This window comes from Oncorhynchus kisutch, linkage group LG21, assembly GCF_002021735.2.
Source record: "Oncorhynchus kisutch isolate 150728-3 linkage group LG21, Okis_V2, whole genome shotgun sequence".
NCBI lineage: Eukaryota > Metazoa > Chordata > Actinopteri > Salmoniformes > Salmonidae > Oncorhynchus > Oncorhynchus kisutch.
The window spans coordinates 24964699-24991816 of NC_034194.2; the positions used below are offsets into that span (position 1 = coordinate 24964699).

General features: G+C 43.1%; 1 protein-coding gene across 5 annotated transcripts in view; it reads left to right on the forward strand.

The window, feature by feature from the left end:
- Positions 1-27118, forward strand: part of utrn (utrophin) — a 337767-nt gene that overhangs the window by 2970 nt on the left and 307679 nt on the right. For 3 of the 5 annotated variants that reach the window (XM_031800411.1, XM_031800415.1, XM_031800413.1), the window contains exon 1: positions 24106-24250. The exons of 1 other annotated variant lie outside the window; for it this stretch is intronic. In XM_031800411.1, the coding sequence (XP_031656271.1) occupies positions 24166-24250 (85 nt within the window). In that variant the 5' untranslated portion in view covers positions 24106-24165. Of the gene's footprint in view, positions 1-24105; positions 24251-25714; positions 25846-27118 lie in introns of those variants that run through there. One more of the 5 variants, XM_031800414.1, reaches the window with a different exon arrangement.

The window sequence follows — 27118 nt, forward strand, 5'->3', positions numbered from 1 at the left end:
ATCACTGGGGAGGTTGACAGTCCATGTGTCTCAGTGTCAGTGAGTGTATGCAGTCACTTTGCCACAGTTGGGAGGATATGACTGTGTTAGCCCATAGGGCATCTACAGTGGTTATCCTTTTCCCTGGTCCTGTCTCCCAGTGGTTTTAAGTTCCAGCCCTCAGAGCGGGCACTAAGCCCAGCTTTTTGGAACGCCAGCAGATTCCAGGCCAGGAATTCAACCATTCCGTTGGACTTTGTAATTTACAATGCTTGTCTCCAGACCACAATGCTTTTCTTATAAGGATTTAGGTTGCCTAGCAACCCTAAAAGTAGTGTTTTCTTTTACCGCTCAGATGGTGAATTTAGCACATAGCTGAGGCGCTCTCTGAGAAATATAGCCGATACTAGGGATGTGACAAATGGACAATTTTGCTTAATGGTTTTCCGTTAAAACTTCAATGTCAATTCTTATATACAGTACCAGTCAAACGTTTGGACACACCTACAGATTCCAGGGTTTTTCTTATTTGTTTAAACAATTTTTTACATTGTAGAATAATAGTGAAGACATCAAAACTATGAAATAACACATATGGAATCATGTAGTAACCCAAAAAGTGTCGAATCAAAATATATTGAGATTCTTCAAAGTAACCACCCTTTGCCTTGATGACAGCTTTGCACACTCTTGGCATTCTCTCAACCAGCTTCATGAGGTGGTCACCTGGAATGCATTTCAATTAACATGTGTGCCTTGCTAAAAGTTAATTTGTGGAATTTATTTCCTTCTTAATGTGTTTGAGCCAATCAGTTGTTGTGACAAGGTAGGGTTGGTATACAGAAGACGGCCCTATTTATTAAAAGACCACGTCCATATTGTGGCAAGAAAGGCTCAAATAAGCAGAAAGAAACAACTGTCCACTTTAAGACATGAATGTCAGTCAATGTGGAAAACTTCAAGAACTTTGAACGTTTCTTCAAGTGCAGTCGCAAAAACCATCAAGCGCTGTGATGAAACTGGCTCTCATGAGGACTGCCACAGGAAAGGAAGACCCAGAGTTACCTCTGCTGCAGAGGATAAGTTCATTAGAGTTACCAGCACCTCAGATTGCAGCCCAAATAAATGCTTCACGGGGTTCAAGTAACAGACACATCTCAACATCAACTGTTCAGAGGAGACTGTGTGAATCAGGCCTTCGTGGACGAATTGCTGTAAAGAAACCACTACTAAAGGACACCAATAATAAGAAGAGATGGGCCAAGAAACACAAGCAATGGACATTAGACCAGTGGAAATCTGTCCTTTGGTCTGATGAGCCCAAATTTGAGAGTTTTGTTTCCAACTGCCGTGTCTTTGTGAGATGCAGAGTAGGTGAATGGATGATCTCCGCATGTGTGGTTCCCACCGTGAAGCATGAAGGAGGAGGTGTGGGGGTGCTTTTCTGGTTACACACTTAACCAGCATGGCTACCACAGGATTTTGCAGCGATACGCCATCCCATCTGGTTTGTGCTTAGTGGGACTGTAATTTATTTTTCAACAGGACAATAACCCAACACACCTCCAGGCTGTGTAAGGACTTTTTGAGTGCTGCATCAGATGACCTGGCCTCCACAATCACCCGACCTCAACCCAATTGAGATGGTTTGGGATGAAGTGGACTGCAGAGTGAAGGAAAAGCAGCCAACAAGTGCTCAGCATATTAGGGAACTCCTTCAAGACTGTTGGAAAAGCATTCCAGGTGAAGCTGGTTGAGAGAATGCCAAGAGTGCAAAGCTGTCATCAAGGCAAAGGGTGGCTATTTTGAAGAAGAATCTCAAATATATTTTGATTTGTTTAACACTTTTTTGGTTACTACAGGATTCCATGTGTGTAACTTTATTGTAGAATAGCGAAGACATCAAAACAATGAAGAAAAACCCTTGAATGAGTAGGTGTCCAGACTTTTGACTGGTACTGTATATCTCATCAATCTACACACAATACCCCATAATGACAAAGCGAAAACAGGATTTTAGGATTTTTTAATATAATTACTGTGTAGTTACATAGATACCCAAATACCTTATTTACGAAAGTATTCAGACCCTTTGTTATGAGACTCAAAATTGAGTTCAGGTGCATCCTGTTTCCATTGATCATATTTGAGATGTTTTTACAACTTGATTGGAGTCCAGCTATGGTAAATTCAATTGATTGGACATGATTTGGAAAGGCACACATCTATCTATATAAGGTTCCACATTTGACAGTGCATGTCAGATCAAAAACCACACCATGAGGTTGAAGGAATTGGCCGTAGAGCTCCGAAACAGGATTGTGTCAAGTAGCAGATCTAGGGAAGGATACCAAAACAATTCTGCAGTGTTGAAGGTCCCCAAGAACACAGTGGCATCCATCATTCTTAAATGTAAGAAGTTTGGAACCGCCAAGACTCTTCCTAGAGCTGGCCGCCCGGACAAACTGAGCAATCGGTGGAGAAGTGCCTTGGTCAGGGAGGTGACCAAGAACCCGATGGTCACTCTGAAGGAGCTCCAGAGTTTCTCTTTGGTGATGGGAGAACCATCTCTGCAGCACGACACAAATCAGGCCTTTATGGTAGAGTGGCCAGACAAAAGACATTCCTCAGTAAAAGGTACATGACAGCCCGCTTGGAGTTTGCCAAAAGGCACCTAAAGGACTCTCAGACTATGAGAAACAAGATTCTCTGGTCTGATGAAACCAAGTTTGAATTCTGGCCAGAATCCAAGTGATCACATCTGGAGGAAACCTGGCACCATCCCTACGGTGAAGAACCAAAATCCATTAAAAATGGTAAAAATCAATAACTAATTCATTGTTTGTCACAGAAACATAAAAATAGATATGGTTTATTATATAAATGTCGAGCATACTTTTACAACCTTTTGTTTTGAATATAAATTCCAGTTTTGATTTGATAGAAATACATCAAATCTATCATATAAATCAATAACAAATTCACTGATTGTCACACAGGACCATCAAGGACTTCAGACTGGGGTGAAGGTTCACCTTCAACAAGACAATTACCCTAAGCACACAGCCAAGACAATGCAGGAGTGGCTTTGGGACAAGTCTCTGAATGTCCTTGAGTGGCACAGCCAGAGCACGGACTTGAACCCGATCAAACATCTCTGGAGAGACCTGCAAATAGCTGTGTAGCAATGCTCCCAATCCAACCTGACAGAGCTTGTGAGGCTCTGCAGAGAAGAATGGGAGAAACTCCCCAAGCTTGTAGCATCATACTCAAGAAGACTGGAGGCTGTAATCGCTGCCAAAGGTGCTTCAGAAAAGTACAGAGTAAAGGGTCTGAATGCTTATGTAAATGTGATATTTCAGTTGTTTTTTAAAAATACATTTGCAAACATTTCTAAAAAGCAGTTTTTGCTTTGTCATTATGGGGTATTGTCTGTATATTGATGAGGGGGAAAAAAACAATTTAATCCATTTTAGAATAAGTCTGTAATGTAACAAAATGTGGAAAAAGTCAAGGGGTCTGAATACTTTCTGAATGCACTGTGTGTGTGTGTGTGTGTGTGTGTGTGGCAGTAAGGTCCAGCAGGTAAAACAAGGCTGAGGTGATTTTTCCCTCCAACAGCAGTGTGTTGGTTACGATAAATAATCATTAACAGGGAATAGACTCACACTTCACTGAGCTGGTGTTAAGAGAGAGGACAGCAGTGTCCAGCCCCCCCCCCCCCCCCACACACTATTTCTCTTATCAACAGAAACACTTCACATCACTGCATGCTGAAGACATCAGCTGGGCAGTCGTCTTAAACTATGAATTCTAAACATTGATCTCACTGCAGTCAAACAGGCTTGGATCACACACATAGGCCTTTATTGTGTGTGTGTTCTTGTGTTTAATCACTGATGTTTGCTTAAATATGGCTAGGACGTCTGTCCGATGTTATAGAGATTTTGTAAGAATAAGATGGCCTGAGAGTGTAATTCTTACCTGACCAAATTCCCATAGAACTATGTGTTATAGATTTGTCATTCTCATTGAAAACAAGTCTAAGTGGGAGATCTGTTCTATGTTAGCTATTTCTATTCTTCCCGTAAAGTTTTGTTTTTGTGTCTTTTACCTTCAGTTTTGTACACCAACTTGTAACAGCTGAAATTACAATATTTCTGGTCTATTTTAAATATATTTCACAGCGGTTTAGATGGTACAATGATTACACTATACTTGGTTGTTTTGTTTAAAAATGTTCGCATCCAGGAAATAGGGGAGCAATTTCTGCATAGTGCATCTTTAAGGTATACAACCTTGTCTGAGTAACGATCTGGGAGAAAGGGAGAGGAGAGGTTGTTTTGGGGCAGCGCATGGAAGAGAGGGGGACAGGTGGAGAGATGTTTTTACTGAAGGATGTAGGGGGGGGGGGGTGGACTGTCCAGTGCACCCTTCTACTTAATCCCTCTTATTAAAGACTGGTAAAGGTAATGGTGTGTGTACAATGTAGGATTTCCCATCAAACACTGGGGTTCTCTCTTGGTTCTGTCACCCCCCCCCCCCACAAAGAAGGCCAGTTGGCAGGAACTGTTCAGTTAATATTCGTGTCAGGGGACAACAGCATAGTTAGAAAAAACAGGTTGGAACAACCAAAATAGCTGTCAGGGTTGGGCTTGGGGATTTGGTATTGGTTGAGTGAAAGCCATTTGTCATGAGAAGCCATGCAGCCATGCTATAATTATAGCCTGCACTCTCAGCTGCTGGGTGCCCCTGGCCCTCACACAGAGCAACATTATGGTAGTCTTAAAGGACATAAGTAGGTACACATCATTACATAGAGGGCTTCCCTGCTTGCATTTTGAGAGAGATAATAATACACACACACACACAGTCACACTCAGACACTCTTCGTCTCTCTCTCTCTGTGTCTTTTTCTCCTAATTAGTAATGTGTAATTTTCCCAGTGAGGGACATTTTTTGTGTGTGTGTGTTTGCATGTCTCCAGAGGATGGAGGATAACTTCGTGTCAGAGAGGCGGCCATGCCAATCCACTCTGGCTAAACAACCAGCCACTCCACTGGGAACGCCATCAGAATGCCACTGATGGGCTCAGGATGAGAGCGATAACAGACACACACACCCCATGCACACGTTCAGACGCCACTCTTGCTCTCTCTCTTTCTCCTCTCTCTCTCACTTTCACCTCTTCTCTCTCCCCCCCATTCAACGAAGGGGGCCAGACCGGTCTCATGTCTTCCAGCCTCAAGAGTTATGTAAACCCACCGGACCAGGAGAGAGAGAGAGGGGGGGGGGGGGGGGGAGGGAGGGAGAGAGACAGAGACAGAGAGACCGAGCCTAGTAGCACCAACCATCAGCACTCAATGGAGAATTCACAGAAGAGGGCCATGTTTTTTTATTCAATGATTAGATGTGTAATTATCAGGATGGAGCACTATTCTCTACCTAACTACCTCCTGCTCTGCCCCTCCTCCTCCTGCTGACGACACAGCCTGTCTGCTGGGAAAGGTCAAAGGTCAAATGACCCAAGGGAATAGAGCTGTTGTTTATCAGAGTAGACTTTAGTTTTACACCCCCCTCATCGCCCGTACGTCTCAGTCATTTACATGTACTGTGAATACCTGAACACGTTCCCTGTGTGTCATTCGAGACCAGTGTGCTGGAAAAGCTGGTTAATAGGGATGGGTATGGGTACCGAACGGATGTCAAAAATCCATCTTTAATCAAAGATCACATTTTGTTCAAATACTATGAAACATTTTGGTTGAAAGGTTGTCTTGAAGACAACATTAATGTGCTTTGACTCTAGTGTTCCATTTGTACATGTGCATTTACGGGACACAACAAAAAATAAACCGAGCCAAGCATCACACAGTTCTGTACCCTAAATTTCCTTTCCCCTTCATGTCTCACTCAGTCAATTGCGTGTACCGACCGAAATAAACATCTATAAATTAGAGGTCGACCGATTAATTAGGGCCGATTTCAAGTTTTCATAACAATCTGTAATCGGCATTTTTGGATTACATTGCAACCCACGAGGAGACTGCGTGGCAGGCTGACCACCTGTTACGTGAGTGCAGCAGGGAGCCAAGGTAAGTTGCTAGCTAGCATTAAACTTATCTTATAAAAACAATCAATTTCAAGATAATCACTAGTTAACTACACATGGTTGATGATATTACTAGTTTAACTAGCTTGTCCTGCGTTGCATATAATCAATGCGGTGCCTGTTAATTTATCATCAAATCACAGCCTACTTCGCCAAAGAGGTGATGATTTAACAAAAGCGCATTCGTGAAAAAAGCACAATCGTTGCACCAATGTACCTAACCATAAACATCAATGCCTTTCTTAAAATCAATACACAAATATATTTTTTAAACCTGCATATTTAGTTCATGTTAAATTCATGTTAGCAAGCAATATTAACTAGGGAAATTGTATCACTTCTCTTGCGCGTTCTGTGCAAGTAGAGTCCGGGTATATGCAGCAGTTTGGGCCGCCTGGCTCGTTGCAAACTGTGTGAAGACCATTTCTTCCTAACAAAGACTGTAATTAATTTGCCAGAAATGTACATAATTATGACATAACATTGAAGGTTGTGCAATGTAACAGCAATATTTAGACTTAGGGTTGCCACCCGTTTGATAAAATACGGAACAGTTCCGTATTTCACTGAAAGAATAAGCGTTTTTTTTTCTCAAAATTATAGTTTCCGGATTTGACCATATTAATGACCTAAGGATCGTATTTCTGTGTGTTATTATATTATAATTAATTATATTATTTGATAGAGCAGTCTGACTGAGCGGTGGTAGGCAGCAGCAGGCTCGTAGGCATTAATTCGAACAGCACTTTCCTGCGTTTGCCAGCAGCTCTACGTTGTGCTTCAAGCATTGCACTGTTTATGACTTCAAGCCTATCAAGATTAGGCTGGCAATACTATAGTGCCTATAAGAACATCCAATAGTCAAAGGTATATGAAATAGAAACGGTATAGAGAGAAATAGTCCCATAATTCCTATAATAACTACAACCTAAAACTTCTTAACTGGGAATATTGAAGACTCATGTTAAAAGGAACCACCAGCTTTCATATGTTCTCATGTTCTGAGCAAGGAACTTAAACGTGAGCTTTCTTACATGGCACCAATTTGCACTTTTACTTTCTTCTCCAAAACTGTTTTTGCATTATTTAAACCAAATTGCATATGTTTAATTATTTATTTGAGACTAATTTGATTTTTACTGATGTATTATATTAAGTTAAAATAAGTGTTCATTCAGTATTGTTGTAATTGTCATTATTACAAATATATATATATAAGAAATGGCTGATTAATCGGTATCGTCTTTTTTTGGTCCTCCAATCTGTATCGGCTTTGAAAAATCATAATCATCGCTAGCTAACAGAACAGATCTCCCACTTAGACTTGCTTTCAACGAGAATGACAGATCGTGTTAACAACCGTGTTATCACAAATTCAAAATGAACTGGTTAACTGCAGTGCAGAAATATGTGTTCCTGACATGTGCTGCAGTTTTGTTATAATTTGCTTAAGTTTCGAACACACCAACAGCGGTATTGTATTTTAGGACACCAGAGTTACATTCATTTCCAACGAAACGCTGCGTTTGCCTTGCAGCACTGCGTTGCAGAGGCAGTTGCAGTGCGTTTGATTTGGTGCATACGTTGGCTTTATCGAATATATGCTGTATGTGTAGACGACTTGACAGAAATTGTAGCAGAAGGTAACTTGAACTTCTGTTGCATTCATATCCAGATGATGCTGCGACTATTTCGCGCAATGACGCTGCCGGTGTGTTCAAAGTGTCACGCCAAAATAGCAGGCAACATCATCTGGATATGTGTGCAACAGAAGTTCCAACATTCACCTTCAGAATGTACTTCTGGTGTACCAAAATGAAATGAACTATCGGTGTGATCGAGGTGTTAGCCTCAAACTCAAGTCTGGACCTCAAAGCCAGTTCCACCGCATGTTTTCATTGTTCCCCTCTAATCAGGATTCTGATTTAGACCTGGGACACCAGGTGTGTGTGCAATTAATGATCAGGTAGAACAGAAAACCAGAATCATTAAGCCTGGGCCTACTCACCAAACAGATGTCCTGGCCATAATTCATCCCCATGCAGTGTTCAATTTAGAATTGTTCATCCATGTAGAAAATTCCAAGAAACAGACATAATACAGTCAAACGTCTGTATATCGGAAAATAGGACCATGCCAATTTGGTCCCTGTTTCAAATGACCAATAACTGCTCCAGACACAAGATGCAAATCACTTTGCACTATTCTGTTTTTATTTTATTCTGTTATTACATAATGTTTTTTTTTACTCAATGACATTCAAATCAGCATTGAAAAAAGGCCAAGTTTAAATTTGTTCCACGTGAGCAAGTCTGACCACAAGTCAGAGACCACTATGATGACACACCAAATGTTTTTGATGGATCGTGGGAAAAGAGCAGGAATGGGCGTTTGTAGGCTACAGTACAAGCTATGTTTTACTATGGTGCGACTGCTGTCGGCATCCAAATATATTATCCAATTTGAATAAACGCTTTGAGGTAAGAATGACAGCATTGTTGTAGTCTACGGCAATACGGATTTCCCTTTTTTATTGATATCTACATGGCACATTGATGTGAATCACACTGCTGCTCTCTCATTTAGCTATTTGTGCCTTACGGATTGTGGTTGTTGTAGATGGCTGTTCAAAAATGTGTATTTGAACCCAATAATGGTTGAATTCAAGAAGTTTAAGCTGCCTATCAATCATTGTTTTTGAAATCAGTGGACAGCTGTAACGACCTGGGCGTAGTGGGTGCGGAGTCAGGCGCAGGAGGCAGAAAGTTCAGGATAGCGTTTATTACGCACAGGGAAAAAACAGAGCTCGCCAAGAATACCGGGCGCACAATAACAAATGCCCAACGCAATACGTACTGCCACACAGAAACACAGTGGGAAAAATAGTTAAGCTCGCACAAAGAGCAGGCGGGCCTACCAGTTTAAATAGCCCAACTAATCAACCTCAACAAAGGAGCAGGTGAAACTAAACAGACAAAACAAACAGAAAAGGGAAAAGGGATCGGTGGCCGCTAGTAGGCCGGTGACTACGAACACCGAGCGCCACCCGAACAGGGGGAGGAGCCACCTTCGGAAGGAGTCGTGACAACAGCCAGTGAAAATGCGCTCTTGCAACAGCTGCATAGTGGGGATCCCAGCATATGGAATAAAAGTGAGGCTTTTATTGATCAATCTAATTTATGTGGATAATTATTTTAATTCAAAGGCCTAATGGACACATGCTTAAACTCATACACTTTTGATTGACTTAAAGGGGCGATCTGTAGTTGCTGCATTCATTTATGGACTTGTAAATTATATATATTCGTGTAAAGATATAATTTAATTGTATTATTATATGTAGTAGAAAGCGATGGGTTAGAAGATGCCTAAACAACCAACCCATAAAGTAAAATTAAAGTCTGAAGTTTACATACATCTTAGCCAAATACATTTAAACTCAGTTTTTCACAATTCCTGACATTTAATCCTAGTAAAAATTCCCTGTCTTAGGTCAGTTAGGATCCCCACTTTATTTTAAGAATGTGAAATGTCAGAATAATAGCAGGAAGAATGATTTATTTCAGCTTTTATTTCTTTCATCACATTCCCAGTGGTTCAGAAGTTTACATACACTCAAACTCAATTAGTATTTGGTAGCATTGCCTTTACATTTTTTTTTTACTTGGGTAAAATGTTTTGGGTAGCCTTCCACAAGCTTCTAACAATAAGTTGGATATTTTGGCCCATTCCTCCAGACAGAACTGATGTAACTGAGTCAGGTTTGTAGGCCTCCTTGCTCACACACGCTTTTTCAGTTCTGCCCACAAATTGTCTATGGGATTGAGGTCAGGGCTTTGTGATGGCCACTCCAATACCTTGACTTTGTTGTTCTTCAGCTAGTTTGCCACAACTTTGGAAGTATGCTTGTGGTCATTGTCCATTTGGAAGACCCATTTGCGACAAAGCTTTAACTGATGTCTTGATATGTTGCTTCAATATATCCACATATTTTTCCATCCCCATGATGCCATCTATTTTGTGAAGTGCACCAGTCCCTCCTGCAGCAAAGCACCCCCACAACATGATGCTGCCACCCCAGTGCTTCACGGTTGGGATGGTGTTCTTCGGCTTGCAAGCCTCCCCCCTTTTCCTCCAAACATAACGATGGTCATTATGGCCAAACAGTTCTATTTTTGTTTCATCAGACCAGAGGACATTTCTCTAAGAAGTACGATCTTTGTCCCCATGTCCAGTTGCAAACCGTAGTCTGGCTTTTTTATGGAGTTTTTCGAGCAGTGGCTTCTTCCTTGCTGAGTGACCTTTCAGGTTATGTCGATTTGGACTTGCTTAACTGTGGATATAGATACTTTTGTACCTCTTTCCTCCAGCATCTTCACAAGGTCCTTTGATATTTTTCTGGGATGGATTTGAACTTTTCGCACCAAAGTACATTCTTCTCTAGGAGGCAGAATGCGTCTCCTTCCTGAGCGGTATGACAGCTGCGTGGTCCCATGGTGTTTATACTTGCGTATTATTGTTTGTACAGATGAACGTGGTACCTTCAGGCGTTTGGAAATTGCTTCCAAGGATGAACCAGACTTGTGGAGGTTTAGAATCATTTTTCTGAGGTCTTGGCTGATTTCTTTTGATTTTCCCATGATGTCAAGCAAAGAGACACTGAGTTTGAAGGTAGGCCTTGAAATACATTCACAGGTACACCTCCAATTGACTCAAATGATGTCAATTAGCCTACCAGAAACTTATAAAGCCATGACATAATTTTCTGGAATTTTCCAAGCTGTTTAAAGGCACAGTCAACTTAGTGTATGTAAACTTCTGACCCACTGGAATTGTGATACAGTGAAATAATATATCTGTAAACAATTGTTGTAAAAGGTATTTTTGTCATGCAGAAAGTAGATGTCCTAACCGACTTGCTAAAGTTTGTTAACAAGAAATTTGTGGTGTGGTTGAAAAACAAGTTTTAGTGACTCCAACATAAGTGTATGTAAACTTCCTACTTCAACTGCATATCCATACTATGACTCATAAGCATACTACATACTCAATTTATGTCACAAATTGTATGGTTAGTGTAGTTAGTATGAATATTCAAACACAGAGTGCTCCGGGTACTCGCCTCTATCTCCCGCTCTCGCTACCTGAAATGTATATTTCTCCTCTACATTGTTTGTGATTTGAGGTGTGTAAGTGCGCGCTCACTTTTACCTTTACAACTAGCTTGATAGACTAGTTGATCATGTCATTGTTGCAGCCAGTGGAATGTGTCAGGGATGAACCAGAGGGTGTGTTTATGCTTTATTGAGTGTGTGTCATCACACATCATTCCTTTCCCTTAATGATTAATATATCGATGCCACAATACCTCCTTATGCTGCACCGACCCTGTTGTCTGCAAGTCTAAGAGAGAGAGACATGAACACAGAGATACAGACAGACATGGATTATAGTGTTATAAGGTTCCGTTTTAAAGGCTGTCTGTTTCTGATCTGGAACAAGTTACGAGGTCCAAGTCATCAGAAACATTACCGGGAGCACTTTTCAACACAACCTCAGCAGCATAGTGTGCACCGTTCAACACCAGATATACAAGGTGTACTTCGCTTCACAAACCCAGCCAGCTGTATAGCCAGGGACAATGGTATTGGACACACTGGGGGAGAGTAAAACAGACACACTATATATACAAAACTATGTTGACACCCCTTCAAATTTGGACACACTGCCATGCAAATCTCCATAGACAAATATTGCCTGTAAAATGGCCTTACTGAAGAGCTCAGTGACTTTCAACGTGGAACCGTTGCCACATTTCGATGCCACCTTTCCAACAAGTCAGTTCATTAAATTTCTGCCCTGCTAGAGCTTCCCCGGTCAACTGTAAGTGTTATTATTGTGAAGTGGAAATGTCTAGGAGCAACAACGAGTCAGCCGGGAAGTGGTAGGCCACACAAGCTCACAGAACGGGACTGCCGAGTGCTGAAGCGCGTAACGTGTAAAAAAAAAAAAATCTGTCCTCGGTTTCAACACTCCCGAGTTCCAAACTGCCTCTGGAAGTAACGTCAGCACAATAACTGTTCGTCGGGTGCTTTATGAAATGGGTTTCCATGGCCGAGCAGCCACATACAAGCCTAAGATCACCATGCGCAATGCCAAGCGTCGACTAGAGTGGCGTAAAGCTCGCCGCCATTGGACTCTGGATCAGTGGAAATGTGTTCTCTGGTGATGAATCATGCTTCACCATCTGGCAGTCCATCGGAAGAATCTGGGTCTGGCGGTTGCCAGGAGAACGCTACCTGCCCGAATGCATAGTGCCAACTGTAAAGTTTGGTGGATAATAAATAATGGTCTGGGGCTGTTTTTCATGGTTCGGGCTAAGCCCCATAGTTGCAGTGAAGGGAAATCTTAACACTACAGCATACAATGACATTGTACACGATTCTGTGCTTCCAACTTTGTTGCAACAGTTTGGGGAAGGCCCTTTCCTGTTTCAGCATGACAATGCCCCTGTGCACAGCTTCTGAGCTCCTTATTAGCAGCAAATATTCATTTAAAAAAGAAAATGAATGTGTTCATGCAAAAAATATATTGTACGGAATCTCGTTAATTCGTTACACTAATCAAAACGAATTGCACTGACTCGTTTCAAGCTATAACGTATCGTTCCTGTAAGGTATCGGAGCCCTTGTTTCTAGATGCTATCGAATCATTCATGAAAGGAGAGATGCACATTCTGTCACACACACACACACACACACACACACACACACACACACACACACACACACACACACACACACACACACACACACACACACACACACAGGCATGCAGGCAGACATAACATACACTCTGTGTGTTTGTGTGGTTACAAGATGGCGCCAACAGAGAGGGCCGCCTCGCTACTAGTCCTAAGGAAACTTTGCATAATTTTTTTTTTTTATGAATTCATCATTCTTACATTGTTAGCCCAGAAAATCTTAAGTGTTATTACATACAGCCGGGAAGAACTATTGGATATCAGAGCGACGTCAACTTACCAGCACTACGACCAGTAATACGACTTTCCCGAAGCGGATCCTTTGTCCGAACCACCCAGGGTATTGGAACTGATTCCAGAGGCTTCCCAAAACAGTGTCACCGCAGAAGAGGTAGACAGAGAGGCCTTATGGTCAGTCACTTCGGAGGCGCTCACACCACCCACCGCTTCCGATTATATTACTCGCTCCATTCTCTAGATAGCAAGGTAGACAAAATTAGGGCAAGGGTTGCTTTCCAGAGGGGCATCAGGGACTGTAACACGGAAACATGGCTCTCTCGGCATATGCTGTCGGAGTCAGTACAGCCACCGATATTCTTTGTGCGTCGTGCTGACAGAAATAACCATCTCTCTGGGAAGAAGAAGGACTGGTGTGGTGTGTATGTTTCATGACTAATATCTCATAGTGTAATTGTAACAACGTACAGGAACTCAAGTCCTTTTGTCCACCTGACCTAGAATTCCTCACAATCAAATGCCGACCGTATTATCTCTCGAGAATTGTCACAGCCGTGTATATCCCCGCTTAACTTCTTGACGCTACTCATCCCTTAAGCGGGATAATTTTCATCAGCAACCTCTGAATAGCATAGCGCCCCAGTCAAATAATATTACAAAAAATATTCATATTCATGAAATCACAAGTGCAATATTGCAAAACACAGCATAGCCTTTTGTTAATCCACCTGTCGTCTCAGATTTAGAAATTACGCTTTACAGCGAATGCAATCCAAGCGTTTGTGTAAGTTTATTGATCACATGACAAAACATTAAGTACACTTAGCATCAGGTAGCTTGGTCACGAAAATCAGAAAAGCAATCAAATTAATCATTTACCTTTGATCTTCAGATGTTTTCACTCACGAGACTCGCAGTTACACCACCACATGTTCCTTTTGTTCCATAAAGATTTTTTTTCTTCTCCAAAATACCTCAGTTTGTTTGTCGCGTTATGTTCAGAAGTCCACAGGAAAGAGCTGTCACGACAACACAGACAGAAAATTCCAAATAATATCCATAATGTCCACAGAAACATGTCAAACGGTTTTTATAATCAATCGTCAGGTTGTTTTAAAAATATTTATTCGATAATATATCAACCGGGAGTGTAGGTTTTTCAATAGGACAGGGAGAAACAATGGCCGCTTTACTCTGTTGCGCAAAACTCACTATGAGAGAGCCCCCACCTATCCACTTACGCAATGTGATCTTTCTCACTCATTTTTCAAAATAAAAGCCTGAAACTATGTCTAAAGACTGTTGACACCTTAGGGAAGCCATAGAAAAGGGAATCTGGTTGATATCCCTTTAAATTGAGGATAGGCATGCATAGGAATAGAGAGGTTTCAAAATAAGAGGCACTTCCTGATTGGATTTTCCTCAGGTTTTCTCCTGCAATATCAGTTCTGTTATACTCACAAACAATATTTTGACCGTTTTGGAAACTTTAGAATGTTCTCTATCCTAATCAGCATGTTCTAGTTTCATGTTCTAGTTTCTGGGGCTGAGAAATAGGCAGTTTCAAATGGGTACGTTATTTAGCCAAAAATGAAAATACTGCCGACACCACAACGGCCCTCAAGGAACTTCACTGGACTTTATGCAAGCTGGAAACCACATATCCTGAGGCTGCATTTATTGTAGCTGGGGATTTCAACAAAACAAATTTGAGAACAAGGCTACCAAAATTCTATCAGCATATTGATTGTAGCACTCGTGATGGCAAAATTCTGGATCACTGCTACTCTATCTTCCGAGATGCATACAAGGCCCTCCCCCACCCTCCCTTCGGCAAATCTGACCACAATTCCATTTTGCTCCTCCCTTCCTATAGGCAGAAACTCAAACAGGATGCACCCATGACAAGGACTATTCAATGTTGGTCTGACCAATCAGAATCCACGCTTAAAGATTGTTTTGATCACACGTACCGGGATATGTTCCAGGTAGTGTCAGAGAATAATATCGATTTATATGCTGATTCAGTGAGTGAGTTCATAAGGAAGTGCATAGGAGATGTGACTATTAAAACCTTACTAACCAGAAACCGTGGATAGATGGCGGCATTTGCGCAAAACTGAAAGTTGACTGGGAATATGGCCGAATACAAACAGTGTAGTTACTCCCTCCGCAAAGCAATCAAACAAGCGAAATGTCAGTATAGAGACAAAGTGGAGTCGCAATTCATCGGCTTAGACACGAGACGTATGTGGCAGGGTCTACAGACAATCACGGACTACAAAAGGAAAACCATCCACGTCACGGACACTGACGTCTTGCTTCCAAACAAACTAAACACCTTCTTTGCCCGCTTTGAGGATAATACAGTGCCACCTTGGCCAGCTACCAAGGACTGTGGGCTCTCCTCCGTGGCCGACATGAGTAAGACATTTAAACGTGTTAACCCTCGTAAGGCTGCCGGCCCAGACGGCATCCCTAGCCGCGTCCTCAGAGCATGCACAGACCAGCTGGCTGGTGTGTTTACGGACATATTCAATCTCTCCCTATCCCAGTCTGCTGTTTCCACATGCTTCAAGATGACTTGTTCCTGTACCCAAGAAGGCAAAGGTAACTGAACTAAATGCCTATCGCCCCTTAGCACTCACTTCTGTCATTATGAAGTGCTTTGAGAGACTAGTTAAGGATCATATCACCTCCACCTTACCTGTCACCTTAGACCCACTTAAATTTGCGTACCACCCCAATAGGTCTACAGACGATGCAATCGCCATCACTCTGCACACTGCCCTGTCCCTTCTGGACAAGAGGAATACCGATGTAAGAATGCTGTTCATTGACTACAGCTCAATGTTCAACACCACAGTGCCCTCCAAGCTCATCACTAAGCTAAGGACCCTGGGACTAAACACCTCCCAACCGAAAGGTGGGTTCAAATCCCTGAGACGACTAGGTGAAAAATCTGTCTGTGCCATTGAGCAAGGTACTTAACCCTAATTGCTCCTGCAAGTTGCTCAGATAAGAGCATCTGCTGAATGATGAAAACGTAAATGTGATGAGAGCCTTATTATTCTCAGCTCTCTGTTCTCGTCTTTCTCTCTCTTTCTATGTTTCTCTCACCCCGTTCCCTTTCCTATCTCTGTTTCCCACCCCGTTCCCTTTCCCATCTCTGTTTCTCACCCTTTTCCCATCTGTTTCTCACCCCTTTCCCATCTCTGTTTCTCACCCCGTTCCCATGTCTGTTTCTCACCCCGTTCCATCTCTGTTTCTCACCCCGTTCCATCTCTGTTTCTCACCCCTTTCCCATCTCTGTTTCTCACCCCTTTCCCATCTCTGTTTCTCACCCCTTTCCCATCTCTGTTTCTCACCCCTCTCCCATCTCTGTTTCTCACCCCTTTCCCATCTCTGTTTCTCACCCCCGTTCCCATCTCTGTTTCTCACCCCGTTCCCTTTCCCATCTGTTTCTCACCCCTTTCCCATGTCTGTTTCTCACCCCTTTCCCATGTCTGTTTCTCACCCCTTTCCCATCTCTGTTTCTCACCCCTTTCCCATCTCTGTTTCTCACCCCTTTCCCATCTCTGTTTCTCACCCCTTTCCCATGTCTGTTTCTCACCCCGTTCCCATCTCTGTTTCTCACCCCTTTCCCATCTCTGTTTCTCACCCCTTTCCCATCTCTGTTTCTCACCCCTTTCCCATCTCTGTTTCTCACCCCTTTCCCATGTCTGTTTCTCACCCCTTTCCCATGTCTGTTTCTCACCCCTTTCCCATGTCTGTTTCTCACCTCTTTCCCATCTCTGTTTCTCACCCCGTTCCCATCTCTGTTTCTCACCCCGTTCCCTTTCTCATCTCTGTTTCTCACCCCTTTCCCATGTCTGTTTCTCACCCCTTTCCCATCTCTGTTTCTCACCCCTTTCCCATGTCTGTTTCTCACCCCTTTCCCATGTCTGTTTCTCACCCCTTTCCCATGTCTGTTTCTCACCCCTTTCCCATGTCTGTTTCTCACCCCTTTCCCATCTCTGTTTCTCACCCCGTTCCCATGTCTGTTTCTCACCCCTTTCCCATGTCTGTTTCTCACCCCTTTCCCATCTCTGTTTCTCACCCCCGTTCCCATCTCTGTTTCTCACCCCTTTCCCATCTCTGTTTCTCACCACTTTCCCATCTCTGTTTCTCACCCCTTTCCCATCTCTGTTTCTCACCCCGTTCCCATCTCTGTTTCTCACCCCTCCCTGTGCCTTTATGGACTGCTGATGTTCCCTGTCATTCTTCTTAAGAAGGATTTGGGGGCAAAGACCCAGAGCCACTGAACAGAACGTCGATCTCCTTTTGCATGTGTGTGTGTGTGTTTGTTCATTGGGGTTAATGCTTTGAAAGGGAGAGGCTCGCTAGCTAATGTTGCTTTGATGACTCATTGTTGTTGTCAAAATCAGGGTAACAAGAGGGTGTGTGAGAGTTCATATGTATGTGTTAGAGTGTAGGAAACTAAACAGTAGGCCTACTGTTTAGGTTCTGTGGTGTATTTAGGTGGCGTGCGTGTATGCGTGCACGTGTGTGTGCGTGCACGTGTGTGTGTTGTGATGGCACTGCTCTCCAAGTGCCAGAACCCAGCTGGAAATGGGAGGGAAAGCTCCATTCGGATTTCAGTGTGTGGAAATTTGGGACAGCAGCGGAGGCCAAGATATTCCCCTAGGGTGTGGCTGTGTGAATGCTACACATTTAAACTCCTCTGTCAGGGAGTAGGCCTACTGCCCAGGGGAGAAATTATTCAACTGTAGTGCTTGAAACCCTATTGTACCTGTGTCACAGTGTCTGTTTAGTTGTGTTCAACTGTAGTGCTTGAAACCCTATTGTACCTGTGTCACAGTGTCTGTTTAGTTGTGTTCACGCTGCTGTGTGTGTGTATTCTCCTCTTGTATCCTTCCAGCAGGAGATGGCTGTGAGAACCTGCATCTGGGACCCCGCCCCCACTACCCCTCCTTGCCCTCACTGCCGAAACATCCCCCCACACCCCCTCCCACCCCACTTGTCTTACCAGTTGTCACACCCCTACATACAGTATACACACCCAAGAAGTAGCATCCCTTCTCCAGCCTCGCTCCCTTCTCCCCTGTCCTGATCGTTTGGGAAATAAGCTTTGCTGCCCAATCTAGCTTCTGATCCTCCTGACTGAGGGGGATTTTATAAAATAGGCTCAGGCCCAGAAAGTAAATATTAACCTAGTGACATGTTCTACTGCCTCCTACATTCAGTATTCTAATACTTTACCAACCTGAGAGAAAAATCTTATTTTCTACAATGGTCCATTTCAGCACTGACATTTGGTAATAAATGTTTCTTAACAGTTAACACAGACTAAATCAACTCCTGACACCATGTTATCTGTTGTTTATGGAGCTAGCTGTTTGTCAGGACAGAATTATGGTAAGGCAATGACCTCATGGTGAGGTCAAAGGGAAATGTTCCAGTCTTTTAATGTTTTACCCATTGTTCAACCCATGTTTTGGCCTATATGCTGTTGGCTTAGTTTAGCCTTAAACCCCCTGACCACTTGGTATTGTCACCTATCCTGTCATTTTAGCCTCTCCTTTAGTTCTAGTTTGTGGATAGAGGTATGTTACTATAGTAACCTGGTATTGCCTTTTCCCCCAGGTGGTCACACACAGGAATGTGTGTAATATTCTCCTTTTCTCTCAATTTCAACTCCATGGGGAGTTATACAACATGTGGAATTCTGTGCTATAAGATGTGTAGGAGGATTATTAACTTACTACCTGTCTGGGGGGATATGCAGCCCTGCAGGAAGTAACTGACCTTAAGTTCATCCTGTGTGTGTGTGTGTGTGTGTGTGTGTGTGTGTGTGTGTGTGTGTGTGTGTGTGTGTGTGTGTGTGTGTGTGTGTGTGTGTGTGTGTGTGTGTGTGTGTGTGTGTGTGTGTGTGTGTGTGTGTGTGTGTGTGTGTGTGTGTGTGTGTGTGATGGAGGCAGTGGCAGGATAGTAATGACGGACCAGCAGCACAGCTAGACCAGCTGTTACCATGACACCTCAGAAGAATTCTCTGACATCCAGCACCGTGTGTGTTACTTAGATCATTTCTGTGTGTAATTGTTCCTCCTGTGTGTGATGCTGTGTGTTGTGTTTATTTGCTTGTGTGTATGCCAATATGGGTGTGTTTTTCCAAGTAACTGTAGCTTCTTATTATGTCACCGAACAATATTTCAGGGTACAGTGGTGATTTGTGGCTTCTGCCGCTGTGTGGACGTGTTTTGAATTTCTGACAATAGACAGACATAGTGGAGAGAAGCTAGACAGAAGGCTACTGGCATAACAACAAATACTAGAGACACCTTTACTGGTTGTCTGAGATGAAAGCGGGGGGGGGGGGGTGCATGCGGTTTCCTGGCAACCGTTTCTGTGGTGGCCATTTATCAGAGGCCATTGTGGGTAGGAGAGGGGTTGGAGAAGGGAGTGTTAGAGGGCCTAAATCCTTTCTGACATCTTTAATGTTAGGGTGTCTTTCTCTTTGCAAGCAAGTGCAACACAAAACGAAATAGAGCTATGAGTGAAAGAATGAAAGAGTGTGTTAGTGAAGGATTGAGTGAGGCTTTCAGATGGAAAGTGTGAATGAAGGAGAGAGAGGTTTTGGGATGGTGAGAGTGAGTGAAGGAAGGAATGAGGGATTAAAAGAGTGGAAGTAGGGCTTTTGCTCAGAGACAGAGGCCTCCTCCCTAGTTCAGCACATACAGCACGAGGGCGTGGGCCTGTGGCATTCTGGGAGATTTCTATGGAGTGTTTGTCTCTGTGGCCTGAGTTCTCTGAGACGTGGGCCCCACCATTGACTCCTCTGTTCCTTCTCAGCTTGTGTATGTGTGTGTGTGTGTGTGTGTTAGTTAGAGTTGGGTGGTATCCAGATGTACTGTACTATACTGTCATATTGTTTCTGTACCATACTGGGGTATACAGCATTACCGAATGTTCACACAATTACACTGAACAAAGATATAAAAGGCAACACACAACAATTTCAAAGATTTTACTGAGTTACAGTTCATATAGGGAAATCAATCAATTAAAATAAATTCATTAGGCCCTAATCTATGGATTTCGCATGACTGGGAAGACAGAAATGTTTCTGTTGGTCACAGACTTACAGGAGCAGCTCAGGGACTCGAACCAACAACCTTTTGGTTACTGGCCCAACGCTCTTAACCACTAGGCTACCTGCCGCGTATCTGCTGTAACCAAGAAGCTGTAAGTAAGGAGCATGTCTGCTGTAACTGTAATATCTTATGTTTCACCGAGTGGTGGCTGAAAGATGACATGGATAACACAGCTGGCAGGGTTTTTGGTCCATCTGCAAGATAGAACAGCTGCCTCCGTTAAGACAAGGGGTGGCGGTCTGTGTATATTTGTAAACAACAGCTTGTGCCCGAAATCTAATATTAAGGAAGTCTCAAGGTTTTGCTCGCCTGAGGTAGAATATCTCATGATAAGCTGTAGACCACAATTTTTACCAAGAGAGTTTTAATCTATATTCTTCGTAGCTGTCTATTTACCACCACAAACCGATTCTGTCACTAAGACCGCACTCAGGCTGTATAAGACAATAAGCAAACAGGAAAACGCTCATCCAGAGGCGGCGCTCCTAGTGGCCGGGTACTTTAATGCAGGGAAACTTAAAATTGAAGTCGGAAGTTTACATACACCATAGCCAAATACATTTAAACTCAGTTTTTCACTATCCCTGACATTTAATCCTAGTAAAAATTCACTGTCTTAGGTCAGTTAGGATCACCACTTTATTTTAAGAATGTGAAATATCAGAATAATAGTAGAGACAGTGATTTATTTCAGCTTTTATTTCTTTCATCACATTTCCAGTGGATCAGACGTTTACATACACTCAATTCGTATTTGGTAGCATTGCCTTTAAATTGTTTAACTTGGGTCAAATGTTTCAGGTAGCCTTCCATAAGCTTCCCACAATAAGTTGGGTGAATTTTGGCCCATTCATCCTGACAGAGTTGCTGTAACTGAGTCAGGTTTGTAGGCCTCCTTGCTCACACACGCCTTTGTGATGGCCACTCCAATACCTTGACTTTGTTGTCCCTAAGCCATTTTTCCACAACTTTGGACGTATGCTTGGATTGCTTGCATATGCTTGCATTGTCCATTTGGAAGACCCATTTGCGACCAAGCTTTAACTTCCTGACTGATGTCTAGAGATGTTGTTTTAATATATCCACATCATTTTCCAGCCTCATGATGCCATCTATTTTGTGAAGTGCACCAGCCCCTCCTGCAGCAAAGCACCCCCACAACATGATGCTGCCACCCCAGTGCTTCACGGTTGGGATGGTGTTCTTCGGCTTGCAAGCCTCCCCCTTTTTCCTCCAAACATAACGATGGTCATTATGGTCAAACAGTTCTATTTTTGTTTCATCAGACCAGAGGACATTTCTCCAAAAAGTAGGATCTTTGTCCCCATGTGCAGTTGCAAACTGTAGTCTGGCTTTTTAATGGTGGTTTTCGAGCAGTGGCTTCTATAGGGCTCGTTTTACTGTGGATATAGATACTTTTGTACCTGTTTCCTCCAGCATCTTCACAAGGTCCTTTGCTGTTGTTCTGGGATTGATTTGCACTTTTCGCACCACAGTACGTTAATCTCTAGGAGACAGAACGTGTCTCCTTCCTGAGTGGTATGATGGATGCGTGGTCCCATGGTGTTTATACTTGCGTACTATTGTTTGTACAGATGAACGTGGTACCTTCAGGCGTTTGGAAATTGCTCCCAAGAATGAACCAGACTTGTGGAGGTTTAGAATTATTTTTCTGAGGTCTTGGCTGATTTCTTTTGATTTTCCCATGATGTCAAACAAAGATGCACTGAGTTTGACGGTAGGCCTTGAAATACATCCACAGGTACACCTCCAATTGACTCAAATTATGTCAATTAGCCTATCAGATGCTTCTAAAGCCATGACATCATTTTCTGGAATTTTCCAAGCTGTTTAAAGGCACAGTCAACTTGGTGTATGTAAACTTCTGACCCACCTGAATTGTGATACAGTGAAGAATTATAAGTGAAACAATCTGTCTGTAAGCAATTGTTGGAAAAATGTATTGTCATGCAGAAAGTAGTCCTAATGTCCACACACACACACACACACACACACACACACACACACACACACACACACACACACACACACACACACACACACACACACACACACACACACACACACACACACACACACACACACACACACAGGAGACAAAGTAGATGTCCTAACCGACTTGCCAAACTATAGTTTTGGCATGTCGGCTAGGACATCTACTTTGTGCATGACACAAGTATTTTTCCAACAATTGTTTACAGCACAAAAATAGCCTATTACCCCTCAGGAGACTGAAAAGATTTGGCATGGGTCCTCAGATCCTCAAAAAGTTCTACAGCTACACCATCGAGATAATCCTGACCTGTTGCACCACTGCTTGGTATGGCAACTGCTCAGCCTTCGACCACAAGACACTACAGAAGGTAGTGCGTACGGCCCAGTACATCTAAACCATGCAGTGCCCTATTAGGTAAAACATAGCCCAAAACAAACTGCAAATGCTCCCAACAAGATTGTAGTCAAGAGATTGTAGTCATTGAGTGCAAGGAATATGGGACCAAATATGGGACCACTCTAAGTGAATTTGTCCAAATACTTATGACAACTTCAAATGGGGGGACTAGATACACATTGTGATTTCATTTATATACGGCATAACAGATATGTAGGAAAATACCCTCAAATAAAGGTGACATTCTATACTGTATCCTCATATGAAACATTTGATCTCAAATCCAAAGTGATGAAGTATAGAGCCACATTTAAAATGTTAGCTTCACTGTCCAAATCCAAAGTGATGAAGTATAGAGCCACATTTAAAATGTTAGCTTCACTGTCCAAATCCAAAGTGATGAAGTATAGAGCCACATTTAAAATGTTAGCTTCACTGTCCAAATACAAATGGAGGGGAGTGTAGCTCAGTGGAGTGTAGCTCCCTCTGGTTCCCAGATTATTTCAGTCCATACCAAATCCAGCCCCACCCAACCCAAACCCAACTCAGTTCTGTCCTAGACTGTATATTAGGGTTCTGTCTAGCCCAGCCCAGCCCTGTCCTAACCCCAGCTGGTCTGATCCTTTATGGAAGGAAGTGGTGCTAATGCAATCTGACTCAGAGGGAAGTTAGTCACGGGACTGACCAGGCTTGTAATCCTTTTCCATTTCCTCCTTGTGGGAGAAAGGAAGAGTGAAAACAAAACACAACAAACAAACCCCTCCTCCCCTCTCTCTGTTCTCTCTGTTCTCTCTCTCCCTCTCATTTCTCGTGGGAGGGGATGGATGTAGGTCCAGTTGTTCCTCATTGTAGAGAGGTTTAGTCATTAGTGGCCAAATGGACTTTCTTTCCTCTCCTCTCTCTGGCAGCGATGGGGGGGATGAGTCAAGGGAACAATGTTTGTCAAAGACTTTGTCATATGTCATCTCTCTGTTTCCAGTACTGTATAAATGTAGTATACAGGGTTTAAGAGAGAGAGGGGTATCAGAGGGTTTCTCTCTCTTGGTGTGTGTTACGAGTCATCCTTTGGTCATGTTGATCTGCTGTCTCACTCTCACGTGTAACAGGATGTGAGCTGACCACCTGCTGGGGGGTGGGGGGCTGCTGTGTCGCTGTGTTTAGGCCAGTGGAGGATTCTCCCTTTTTGTAATTGTGATGTAACACTGCCCCTGACACACACACACACACTATATCTGTCACTTTGACAGGAAGTCACACTTCTCTTGTTTGACAAGCTGGCCTTGTGCCTTCCTCACCTCCCTCTCTCCCCATCGCCCTCTTCTCACACCCCTGCTGTAGTGTGTGTGACATAAGAGCACACCTTACCATCAATCCAAGTAAACATACCCAGCATGCTCAGCAAGCAGCCCTCAAACGTCCACTTCCTCAGACTGCCAGTGCCACTACTTGTCTTCCTCTTCCGTGTTTGTTGTTTTCGTTTCTTTCTCTCTTATATGTTCTCTCCATCATGAATTTGAGTAAGTGGCTGCCTTGGAGAAGGCGCAGTGCTTCCAGACAGAGGAGGAAGCAGGAGAGAGTGTCTCTTGTTCTGGGTGAGTAGTACAGGATAAATAGCAGAGCTCTCTTCGTTTCCTGTTTCAACTAAAGAAAATAGTAAAGAGGCTAGAATTGCTTTCACTCTGTCTCTGTCTAATCGACAGTACAGTACAGATTAGTCGTTGCTGGCTTCCTCTACAGCGAGTAAACGTTTTTTTCCCCACAGAATATTCATGTTCACTTTTAGGGTTGAATTTGATGAGCAGGTTTAAGTATCTTTAAAGTAAATGTGTGTAATTTTGACTAACTTTATTCCAGCATCACGTAAAAACAAATAGCACTGCGTTTTTTTTTGTGCATGGTGATGTGTGGGTTTGTGTGTGTCTGGCCATGTGTGTGCGTGGGTTTTTGTGTGTCTGGCCATGTGTGTGTGTGCGCGTGTGTGTGTGCGTGCGTGTGTGTGTGTGTGTTTTGATATACTTCACATTCCTCCAGGGCAATACCAGCACCTCTGTACGGTTGAACTACATGGTCAAGTGCTCCCAGCCAACCATGGCAGATATCATTATTTCTCTGTTTGGTTCTGGTGATGTTCTCACTGCGTTGTGTAGGGGTTATCTCTGGATCTAGACTATAGAGAACAACAGAAAAGTGGGTTTTGTGTATGTTTTTCCCCCCCTCCCTTTGGCCATGTTTCTGCACAAGTTTTCTCGGCCTGTCTTCTGCAGTCTTTCACTGTGTCTGATAGGACTGTGGCTGTGTTTCTGATATTTGACATTCTTCCATGGTTTGATGTTGGAGATGTAGCAGCCCTGCTGGCTGCTGTGCTGTCTTATGTTGTGTTAGACAGATAACCGGTAACCCATCCAAGTCCTCGGCTCCATCCTAACCTTATCTGGCCCTCTTCTTTCCAATGTTGTGTCTAAGCTGTAAGTGTTAGGTTTACAGGTTTCTCTCTCTCTCTCTTTCTCTTTCTATCTCTTTCTCTCTCTTTCTCTCTCTCTCTCACTTTCTCTCTCTCTCTCTCTCTCTCTCTCTCTCTCTCTCTCTCTCTCTCTCTCTCTCTCTCTCTCTTTCTCTTTCTATCTCTTTCTCTCTCTTTCTCTCTCTCTCTCACTTTCTCTCTCTCTCTCTCTCTCTCTTTCTCTTTCTATCTCTTTCTCTCTCTTTCTCTCTCTTTCTCTCTCTCTCTCACTTTCTCTCTCTCTCTCTCTCTCTCTCTCTCTCTCTCGCATCACTGTCTCCCTCCGTAACGTGGGAGGCCTCTGCCCCCTGTTGCATGCTGGGACAGGGTTTAGACAGAGAACGCTGTGTGTTCCTTCAGCGGAGCACGGTGTATCCCACAGTGCACTGCCCACCACACCCTGGCCCTGCCTTGCTCTCTGCTCCTCTCTCTCTCATTGGTAGTATCCCCCCTTTCCTTCCCTCTCACCCCTCCTCTCACCCTCTGCCCCTGGCCCCCCTCCCCTGCATTCTTCTGTTATTCTCCCTCTCCTCTGTTCAAGAAACTACAGTCAGGAGAGAGAGAGAGGAATGTGAACTCCATTCCTGGAGTGTTTTTCTTCTTTTTAATGTTTTTGTCTCTCTTATTTGGGAGAGATGGCGGAAGGCATAGTGGGAGAGATGGCGGAGCGTGGTCTCAAGCTCAGAGGTAGGACTCTCAACCAGGTGACATAGAACCAGGTAGACAAAGGTCAGTGACACACAGGTGTAGTTTTACTGTAGATAGACAACCTGTGACATGGAGCTGTCATTCACTCTGTGGTTGGGCACTTCAGGATAGTTGGATAGATTGGCTTAGGTGGTTTAGTGAGTCTGTGTCTTAGGTGGGTTACACACCTGTTTACGAAAGTGTGACGCAGCTGCTGCTGCAGAGATCTCAACGCAGCTGTTCATTCTGTGTGTGTGTGTGTGTGTGCTCTCTTGCCTTTACATAAGGGGATTCAACATATTCAATAGTATAGCGTGACAATTGCATAGTTTCACTCCATGGACCTTTTGTGTGCATTGAACTTTACTTTGTGTAGTCTGCACCTCTGATTTGATATTGTGGTTAGACATGATGATTTGATTCTTCTTCATAACTGCTTGCCTTGCAACATTTATTTTGACTGCATGGGAAATATATACAGTTGAAGTCGGAAGTTTACATACACTTAGGTTGGAGTCATTAAAATGTGTTTTTCAACCACTTGACTATTTCTTGTTAACAAATTATAGTTTTGGCAAGTTGGTTAGGACATCTACTTTGCATGACACAAGTCATTTTCCAACAATTGTTTACAGAGTATTTCACTTATAATTCACTGTATCACTGTAATTCACTGTAGTTGGTCAGAAGTTTACATACACTAATTTGACATTGCCTTTAAACAGCTTGGAAAATTCCAGAAAATGATGTAATCGCTTTAGAAGCTTCTGATAGGCTAATTGACATCATTTGAGTCAATAGGAGGTGTACCTGTGGATGTATTTCAAGGCCTACCTTCAAACTCAGTACCTCTTTGTTTGACATCATGGGAAAATCAAAAGAAAATCAGCCAAGACCTCAGAAACAAAATTGAAGACCTCCACAAGTCTGGTTCATCCTTGGGAGAAATTTCCAAATGCCTGAAGGTACCACGATCATCTGTACAAACATTAATACGCAAGTATAAACACCATGGGACCACGCAGCCATCATACCGCTCAGGAAGGAGACGCGTTCTGTCTCCTAGAAATGAATGTACTTTGGTGTGAAAAGTGCACATCAATCCCAGAACAACAGCAAAAGACCTTGTGAAGATGTTGGAGGAAACGGGTACAAAAGTATCTATATCCTCAGTAAAACGAGTCCTATATCGACATAACCTGAAAGGCCGCTCAGCAACGAAGAAGCCACTGCTCCAATACCGCCATGAAAAGCCAGACTACGGTTTGCAACT